Here is a 10,052-nt window from a genome sequence, read left to right as displayed (position 1 = left end):
AAAAAATTACACATAATTATAGCAAAGTTCAAAAAATGATGAAATTATCTCAAAAAAGATTTTCTACCTACAATGCAATACACCATCTCATCTTTTCTGTAGAATCCAAGAACCTTCAGGACTCCACCAGTATGCTCGTCAATCTACAGCACCACCTGTTTTCACCTCATTGGTCAAACTGCGTGGAACACCCACACCATATCCCAACACTCCTCACATTCACTACGTTTCACGCCCTTATTGGCCGGAACACTCTAGCCGTTTCCAACCCCTTCTCCACAACCGCAACCTATAAATAGCCACTTTCTTCCCCCTCTCACCACACTTGGAAAATCAAAATCATCATCGTCAGACCATCGTTACAGCTAAAGCAAGCAGGATAGTGCATGCAATAGATCATGGGTTCTAAGGATGTAGCTATCTGCATTCTTCTCCTCTTTGTTTCAGGTAAATCTTGAATGTGTTTGAAGGTAATCATCATAAGAGCGTACTAATTCAGCTCTGTATATTGTTTTGAGCAGAGTTTTTCATGGGCATAGCGCCGGCAGCGGCGAGGGAGAACTCCGGCACGGTGATAGGAATAGACCTGGGGACAACGTATTCATGCGTGGGGGTGTACAGAAACGGTAAAGTTGAAATCATAGCCAATGATCAAGGAAATCGAATCACACCTTCGTGGGTTGCGTTCACTGATACAGAGCGTCTGATTGGGGAAGCCGCCAAGAATCAGGCGGCTCTCAATCCCGAACGCACAATTTTTGACGTCAAACGGCTGATTGGGAGGAAGTAAGTCGCTGTTAAAGTCACATTTTTTATGGGTTTTTGTCGATTAGGAAGTACGAGGTTTTGATGGGGTGTTTTTGCAGGTTTGATGATCCAGAGGTTCAGAGGGACATGAAGATGTTGCCGTACAAGGTTGTGGATAAAGATGGAAAGCCTTACATACAGGTGAAGATCAGAGATGGGGAGATTAAGGTTTTTAGCCCTGAGGAAATCAGTGCTATGATACTGCAAAAGATGAAGGAAACAGCGGAATCCTATTTGGGCAAGAAGATTAAGAGTGCTGTCATAACTGTACCAGGTAAGCACTAGCATTACCTTATTCTGGACGCGTTTCATAATCTGTCTTTGCAATTTCTCCACAATAATCGCATCTGTTGTTCTCGCTCTGCAGCGTACTTCAACGATGCACAAAGACAAGCAACCAAGGATGCAGGGACGATTGCGGGCCTTAATGTGGCTCGGATAATCAACGAGCCGACTGCAGCTGCAATCGCTTATGGCCTCGACAAGGAAGGAGACAAGAACATCCTAGTTTTCGACCTTGGTGGTGGTACATTTGATGTGAGTGTATTGAGCATTGATAATGGAGTGTTTGAGGTTCTTGCAACGAGTGGCGACACTCATTTAGGAGGAGAAGACTTTGACCACAGAGTTATGGACTATTTCGTCAAGTTGATAAAGAGGAAATACGGCAAAGACATCAGCAAAGACAAACGGGCTCTTGGCAAGCTCCGAAAGGAGTGTGAGAGAGCCAAGAGAGCTCTGAGCAGCCAGCACCAAGTTCGGGTTGAGATCGAGTCGTTGTTTGATGGTGTTGATTTTTCTGAGCCCCTAACACGGGCGAGATTCGAGGAATTGAACATGGATTTGTTTAAGAAGACGATGGGGCCGGTGAAACGGGCGTTGGAGGATGCGAATTTGAAAAAGTCTGAGATTCATGAGATCGTGCTCGTTGGAGGCAGCACTCGTATTCCTAAGGTGCAGCAACTGTTGAAGGATTTCTTTGATGGGAAAGAGCCGAGCAAAGGTGTGAATCCCGACGAGGCAGTGGCCGTTGGAGCAGCTATTCAGGGAGGAGTCATTAGTGGAGAAGGCGGAGAGGAGACAGACAGTAAGGAGTTTCATTCAGACATCATCGTAGTTGAATTTTGTTTATACAGAGTTGTTTTGAGTTGTCAGTCACATGATATGGTTCTGTTGGTTTGCAGAAATTGTTTTGATCGATAGGACACCATTGAGTCTTGGCATCGAGACGGTGGGCGGAGTTATGACAAAGCTCATCCCAAGAAACACTGTGATTCCGACCAAGAGGTCCCAGATCTTCTCTACTTATCAGGACCAGCAAACCTCGGTGACGATCAAGGTATGAGTTTTGATACATGCAACATCTTTGCTATAATGTCTTAAAGTTACTAATACCAAGATTGTCATGTTTAGGTTTATGAAGGAGAAAGGGCGTTAACAAAAGACTGTCGAGAGCTCGGGAGGTTTGAACTATCCGGCATTCCACCTGCCCCAAGGTAAACTCACAACAGAGGAATGCATATATTTCTTCAAATTTAATAGAGTACTAACCTTTGTCTGAATTGATGAATGCTCAGCAAGTCATGAGGCAAGAAAACTAGTTGACTTAAACGACTGTCTGATTTGAATTTATAGATAACATACGAGGAAAAAGAAAAAAGAAGCCTCCGATTTTTGCAAAACTACATTACATTCTCTGTAGTCATGTTTTTGTATCCTAATCATACACGCTTGAGTTCTCTCATAGGGGAGTGCCCCAAATCGAAGTCACGTTCGAGGTCGACGTAAACGGCATACTCCACGTAACAGCAGAAGACAAGGCGGCCAAGAAGTCCAAATCCATCACCATTACGAACGACAAGGGACGTCTGAGCGAGGAGGAGATCCAAGAGAAGGTGAGAGAAGCAGAGGAGTTCGCGGAGGAGGACAGGAGGGTCAGGGAGAGGATCGAGGCCCGTAACAAGCTTGAAACCTACATTTTCAACATGAAGAGCACGATCAACGACAAGGACAAGTTTGCGGACAAGATTGAGGCTGATGACAAGGAGAAGATAGAGACGGCATTGACCGATGCAATGGAGTGGTTGGATGATAACCAGAATGCAGATAGGGATGAGTTGGTTGAGAAGATGAAGGAGTTGGAAGATGTTTGTAATCCCGTTGTGAAGAAGGTTTATGAGCAGAGTGGCTCAAGGTCTAGTGGTGATGGAGAAGAGGAAGCATACGATGAATTGTGAAGTGTACATAGGCAACATGATGGAAAATTCTAACCAAAAACTGTCTGGCCCGAACCTCAACCAATTATATGACAAATCCAGTGTATTTGTCGTATGATTTGTGTACATTTATGAAAGAGTGATGAATCACATAGCAAGTGTATTACACTTGTCTTGTGATGGATTTGATTCGATCATCTGATTTAGTTAAAAAAAAATTCATGCATGAGAATTGTCTTTTGCGGATTGGATTTTCTATTGCATATCATATATACACACCACGTGTACAAAAATGACGTAATCAATTTTATATGAGAAAAGACTTTATACATGTGTTTGTTTCTTTTCCTTTCCTTTTGTTTTGGTAATGGAATTTGACCCTAGGTTGAAAAAATAGATTAAATTATTTGATTATAATTTGAGAATAATTATTAAACTTTCAATTCGTTAAATATAATAAATTAAGTTGGAATAAACTAATTTTCGTCTAATAAGATTTGAATTAAACTTGATTCAAGTTCGATTTACTTAAATTAAAAAAAATGATAAAGTATGTGTAAGAAAAATACGTCAAATATAACTTTTAAAATTCGACAAAAATTAAAATAAGTTTATACAGTAACTGTTTACCTCGACTCCATTTATTTACATCCCTAATTACGAATCGAATGGCTAACAATTTTTTTCTAGTGGTATTTTGCATTACAAATATTTTATCGTATGAACTCTAGTCATGTTCAACTGACCAAAATTGACTACTGATACAATATATATATATATATATATGAGATAAAATTTGAATATCTATGTCGGACGTTAAAATTCTTTAAAATAATTTTTGAAATGTGTTCAATATACTCCAAATACAAATACGTATAGGGAGTATTTGAAACGCTTATTTTAAGCGTCTATTAGTTTATTGTTGAAAATAAGTGCGAAAGGTTGTTTTTGTTTTACAACTTCTACTTTTGAGCTACTTAAATTAATTTGATTTATGCAAAAGTTATAAGCAATTCCATATCAATTTCTGCAACTTATTAATAAAATTGAAAATATTATGTTGTTTTTTCAAATACTATATTCTTAACTTTTATTTTCAAACAGTTCCAACTTTGATTACTGTTCAACTTACCACTTTCCCTACAAATTTATTTCTGCTATGATGACCATAAAAATGGGTTAACCCAAAAAATAGAAAGAGACCAAGATCAAAGGAAATAAGGCCGAAGGTGCCCCCTAGGAGTCCCAGATCGAGTAATGGCTCAGGATGTCCCCAAGAAACCCAGTCTGACGGGAGGTGCTCTCAAGAAATAAATAAGCCACAAGAAGTCCAATCGACCCAAATACAAAAAGGCATTATAAGCCCACAATGAAACTAAATGACTTGAAATTCTCCAGTTGAAGTAAAAAAACATATCTCATAGTGTTCACAGATGGCCTAGGTGGCATCTACGTAGGACCTCTAGTGGCACCCCACATAATCAAATAAGGACCAACCGTTTTTTTAGGAAGAAGTTGCGCTGCCATTTGAGAATAACCTTTAAACCCTAAAAGCTTGAACTCCACTTAGAGGAAGATGTTTCCTCAACTATCAATCTAAGATGACATTCTTATTTCCAAAAGATGTCTTTATCTGCAGCAAATTCCAAACATCCTCGTGGATAATAAATCCCTCAATCTCTGGGAGATGACCTTCCACCGAACCCATAGCGGATTCAGTCTTATTTAATTATTTTAAGATCATGCTCCACCGAATCTATGAGAATCATCCATTGAGTATGTGAGGGATTCAGTCTTCTCTAACGAACTAATAATTACCTATAAATTGAGAGTTTTCTCAATGGGAGAAGACAACTTGACCTTCATACTACAAGCAATCATACTCTCATTTACACTCTTTTATTTCAAAACACTTTATTTCACTATTTTCTACTCCAAATAAACCCAAACACCAATTCTTTTCTGGTCGAGCAAAAATTATTGCAAACACTCCATGAGTTGTTTGACTTTAAAGGACCAGGATCTGAAACATGGCAACATCAAAGTAAAAACTGAAGTATGTGTATGGTATTATGAACAAGTTAACTCAAGAGATATCATATACAGAGAGAGAAAGTAGCATACTGAGCAACCACTCTCACTCACGTGCTGCCTTTTCTGCTTGCCAAGCAATTCTTCCCCTCCTCCCTCATTCTCTTCAAAAGCAACCAACTCCCAAAAGCTCAAATTTAATACTAATTCCACTGCAAACTCGACTCCAGAAAGAGACGTAGAGAATAAAGCAAAAGTAGCCAAAAGCGGTGGCCGCTGCCGTGGGCGGTGGTGGGCCTTACACTTTTTCACCCAGCTTCCCCAAATTCTCCGGCAAACAAAACTCACCCCCAATAATGACCTCCGGACCCATCACCACCTCCGCCTCCGCCGGCGCCCACCACCACTACTACCCCCCCTCCTCGTCCTCTTCGTCCTCCGCCTCCTTCCGCGGCTGCTGCTGCTGCCTCTTCCTCCTCTTCTCCTTCCTCGCACTCCTAATCCTCGCCATCGTGCTCGTCGTCGTCCTCGCCGTCAAACCCAAAAAGCCCGAATTCGAGCTCCAGCAAGTCGGGGTCCAGTACCTGGGCATCAGCCCCACCACCGCCTCCTCCGCCACCTTCTCCCTCATCATCCACATGCTCTTCACCGCCACCAACGACAATAAGGTGGGAATCAAGTACCGCGAGTCCACATTTACAATCATGTACCGCGGCATACCCCTCGGCCGTGGCGTCGTTCCCGGGTTCTTCCAACCCGCCCACAGCGTCCGCCGAATCGAGACCGCCATCGTTGTTGACCGAGTCAACTTGCTGCAAGCCGATGCCGCCGATTTATTAAGGGATGCTTCATTGAACGACCTGGTCGAGCTGCGAGTCGTCGGCGACGTCGGGGCTAAGATCCGGATTCTAGGTTTCACATCACCAGGGGTGCAGGTTAGCTCTCACCTCAATGCATATCCAAATTTTTTACCTTATTTCATCCATTATCACGATGGTTTTCTGGGATTTCTTGGTCTCTGTTCTCCGTGCATTCTACCATGTGCATTGTGGAACATCCTTGCTAAAATGCGCCAGCATGACCTTTGGTGATGATTGGATTAGGCTGCGTAATACAGTTTCATCACTCTTTTAAGTGATTGGGGCTTTAGATTTTCATTTGTTCCTTTTAAGGTAAAAAAAACCAAACTACATTTAAGGAAATAAATAGCTTAACTAATGTTAAGGATTTCAAATTATTCGACTCCAAATTTTAATTGTATTTTGTTGAACAGCGATGAATTTCAATTTTTTTTCCTAATATAGTCTTTTGAAAATCATTTTTCCTCAAACTCGTTTTTCTAAATTCAAATACCTTCTGGTACATCAATCCAAACACACCACAATTCAGATTGATCCATTTGACTTTAGGAATTTCAAATTCCTAATAAAAATCATTTGAATTTATTTGCATATTTTTATATTATTACATAAGGTTCTAAGTTTTTTCTATTTTTATTTTAAATTATATTTTTTTTTAATATTGATGACTTTTATGTTGTTTTGATATGTCGTATGAATTTGAATTCTTGCGCTAAATTCTTATATCTTATATTGATATTTGGTTGGGTTTTGAACCCAATATACGAATCGTTCTTATATTGCAAATTACCATATATTTTAGGATTAAAAATGCAATTTTCTAGTCTTTCTCTTTCACATTCATAATTTACCCCTCTGGTCTCTTACACTAGTGAAGGTGAGTGAAATATACTACATTTTTGGTCTCTTACACATAAAATTTTTCAAGGAGTCATATTTAGGGGACCAAAATTATAAAGCAACATTTTCTAAGGGACCAATTTGTAATTATTTCATTGCTCAATCAAACTTAAAGCAACTTCAATATCCTCATTATTTTTTTAAATAGATTTTGGACATGGACCCTATTTTTAATTTCATGTAATGACAAACTTCATGGACCAAAATGTACCACCTGACAAATTTGAGGGACCATAAGTGTAATTTCGCCTTTCTCGTGTTCCTCAACCCAACATTTCGTGTAGCACCAAGCACTTGTCCCCCCACCGTGCAGTTAGCATCTCCCTAGATTGTTCCCTGTTTTTACCCCCACAACCGCCCCCCTAACTCGCACTTTTTTATCTGTTCTTATTCGTTTCTGCTTTAGATTTGTACGTTACCTCCTCCCACAATTTATCATTTTTAAAGAAAATTAAAAAAAAAAAAAAGAAAAAAGAAAGCTTCTTCTTTCTTGAGCCCACTTATGTTCACTTTGTTTTGTTGGTTTCTTGAAATTATTGAAGTTGGCCTCTCCCATTATTTAGGTCTCATGGCCCTTCAAATTTTCTTGGATTCTTTTCTTTGGATTAATAATGATAAATAAATTATAATAATTTATCTTGATATATTGAACAATATCTTAATTTAATTAATATATTAATATTATTTATAATGATAAATAAACTACAAATACTCACGTAAAGTGAGATAAATGCTCATACGTTTTGTGTGATTCAAACTCATGACCATAAATTTTCTTGGATGCTTTTGATCATGGATTTGATAGTTATGTAAATGTTGCATTCAATGTAATCTAAATTCAATATGTGAGAGGATATCGGAAATTTAATTGTAGAACATCTACAAAAGTGGGAAAATGCTAATAATACAGATCGGATTCAGCTAAATTCAAGTGTTTTATTTTATGAATGAATTATATTTATTATATGATTGATTTCTTGACGGAAAAAATGTGGAATGTTGGGCAGGTAGCATTGAATTGTACAATAGGGATCAGTCCTAGAAAGCAAACCCTAATATACAAGGAGTGCGGATTCGATGGCTTCACCGTCTGACCCGACCCGACCTAACTCGACTCCGGACCAAACAAACTTGGCCCGGTCCCACTCCCCACTTCGCTTTTCTATTTTTACTTTCTCTCAATATTAGAAAAAAAAAAAAAAAAACTAGAAATGGAGAATTTCACAAAAAGTGAATTGTCATCCCACGTGGGTTTGAGCTGTTTCTAAAGCAAAACCCAACTCATTCACTCCAACGCATAGAAAAAGAAAAAGAAAATTGGAGAAAGAGGTTTTTAAATTTTTTGGAGTCTGATTCATTGATGTTTGTCCAATTGAATTCGATATATATATATATATATATATATATTATGTTACATACCCAAAGACAAATCCATCAATATTTTAGAGGAATTAAGATATTAAGGATTTGATGAGTTTTTTTTCTTTTTTTCCTTTTTTAAAATAAGCTCAACCCGTTATTTATTTAGATGATTTTTTAAAACTCTTTCATCTTAATATTTCATAGAAAAGAAATATTTTCACAATGTTGTCAGTATTTTAATTTTATCATTCGTATAATGGTCGCTTCCCCCCTCGTTAAAATATTGATTTAGATGGTTTAAATTTATGATAGTTATCAGGGTTTTTTTAGTCGTCGTTCAAAATATAAAGGGATTATTATGCTAAAACTCTAATATTTTATAAGTTTTGATGTTGTATTTCACCCAAATAGTTTAAGAAAGAAATTATTTTTATATACGATTCAACATTTTTTAATTCAAATGAGCTTAATTAAACACCCTACTACTCCACTTGATAAGTTGATAGAATTGTGACCACCATTTGATATCAGCATGGACAGGAAAGCACAACGAAATTTAAAGTTTTGTCAATTAATCTAACATCAATAGCTAAATACATAAGCCTATGACCTTTCGAGTAAAGGATCGTGCACGAAACATAAAATAACCACGAGTAGGGATAATCAAATTATACATGTATTAGTTTATTTTAATTAAATATTTTTACACAATTAAATCAATCTTATTAAATTAATAGAGTTTGATGTGAGCAAAAAATCCAACTTGAGATCATTTGAGTCTCGATGAAAGTTTCCATGAGAATTGGGGGTGATTTAAGCAATTGGTGAAGAGTTGTTGCTTCTATCACCAAATTCCCAACCATCTTCTAATTCAATATTTCTATGAAGGATTGTTTGAGGTGAATAGAAGCTTGGTGGATGCGGTTAGTGCAGGTGCTTTATATGACAAAGTTCCTATCGAAGCACGCAAACTAATCGCAACAATGGCGGCTAATAATCAACAATTCAGTAGTAGAAACAACAACCCCACGAAGGGTAAACAAGGTAAATACTTCTATTGATGAACGTTTAGATAAACTTACTTCTCTTGTTGAAACATTCAACAAGTCAAGACTTGTGGGATATGTATATCTTCGGGACATTGGACCGATGTTTGTCCTTACACTTCACGAAGAATCAACCGTACATGCTGACACCATCGGTGGATTTTTCGGGCAACAACAAAGGAGATATGACCCCTTTTTCAATACCTATAATCCCAGATGGTGAGATTACCCAAATTTGAAGTATGACAATCAACCTCAAAACTTTCAAAGGGTTCCACACCAACAACTACCACCACCACCTCGAACCAATCACAATAATAGTATGCCCCTGGAGGATATCGTGAAGACACTCGCCTTGAGCACCCAACAATTCCAACAAGAAACTCATAAATTCCGCTTGAGCATACAAAATTTGAAATCCCAAATGAGCCAACTAGCCTCCTTCGTCAGCCGCTTGGAATCTCAAGGTAAGTTGCCCTCTCAAACTATTATTAATTCTAAACAAAACGTTAGTTCTATTAATTTATGCAGTGGAACAGAGTTACAACTCGAAAATAGCACTAGGTGTGGGCACACACAACAGGGCAAAACAAATGATGCACTCAAAATTCCTTCATTATCCGTTACAAAAGTATGATAATTCGACATAAAGAGTAGATGACATCAGCTTTAAAGACCATTACAAAGTCGTTACAAATAGGTTGCAAATTTTGTGAAGGATAGGGCCCTTCCAAATCTGCCTTTTCAAGCTTTTTTTCATAGTTCTAAACAAAACGTTAGTTCTATTAATTTATGCAGTGGAACAGAGTTACAACTCGAAAATAGCACTA

At 38.0% G+C, this 10,052-nt stretch overlaps 2 protein-coding genes across 2 annotated transcripts; both read left to right on the top strand.

Moving 5' to 3' along the window:
* The first annotated feature begins 274 nt into the window (after window positions 1–274).
* Window positions 275–3,326, top strand: LOC105172577 (luminal-binding protein 5). The gene is made up of 7 exons (XM_011094081.3): window positions 275–447; window positions 522–786; window positions 867–1,081; window positions 1,175–1,894; window positions 1,992–2,146; window positions 2,221–2,303; window positions 2,555–3,326. The coding sequence occupies exons 1-7, from the start codon at window positions 399–401 to the stop codon at window positions 3,042–3,044; spliced, it is 1,977 nt and encodes a 658-aa protein (XP_011092383.1). The 5' UTR covers window positions 275–398; the 3' UTR covers window positions 3,045–3,326.
* A 1,769-nt stretch (window positions 3,327–5,095) lies between these two features.
* Window positions 5,096–8,288, top strand: LOC105172578 (NDR1/HIN1-like protein 13). Its single transcript, XM_011094082.3, has 2 exons — window positions 5,096–5,989; window positions 7,822–8,288. Exons 1-2 carry the CDS (start codon window positions 5,411–5,413, stop codon window positions 7,906–7,908), a joined length of 666 nt encoding a protein of 221 aa, XP_011092384.1. The 5' UTR covers window positions 5,096–5,410; the 3' UTR covers window positions 7,909–8,288.
* Window positions 8,289–10,052: the final 1,764 nt, after the last annotated feature.

This window comes from Sesamum indicum, linkage group LG10 (genome assembly GCF_026168435.1).
Source record: "Sesamum indicum cultivar Baizhima isolate 11 linkage group LG10, ASM2616843v1, whole genome shotgun sequence".
Lineage (NCBI taxonomy): Eukaryota > Viridiplantae > Streptophyta > Magnoliopsida > Lamiales > Pedaliaceae > Sesamum > Sesamum indicum.
Note: the sequence above shows the minus strand (reverse complement) of the source record. Positions and strands in the feature narration are given on the sequence as shown.

Coding starts and splice junctions, on each gene's coding strand:
- LOC105172577 (XM_011094081.3), top strand. CDS start 399: ATGGGTTCTAAGGATGTAGCTATCTGCATTCTTCTCCTCTTTGTTTCA. Junction 1,082..1,174: donor TGCTGTCATAACTGTACCAG/GTAAGCACTAGC, acceptor CTCGCTCTGCAG/CGTACTTCAACGATGCACAA. Junction 2,147..2,220: donor AAACCTCGGTGACGATCAAG/GTATGAGTTTTG, acceptor TGTCATGTTTAG/GTTTATGAAGGAGAAAGGGC.
- LOC105172578 (XM_011094082.3), top strand. CDS start 5,411: ATGACCTCCGGACCCATCACCACCTCCGCCTCCGCCGGCGCCCACCAC. Junction 5,990..7,821: donor TCACATCACCAGGGGTGCAG/GTTAGCTCTCAC, acceptor AATGTTGGGCAG/GTAGCATTGAATTGTACAAT.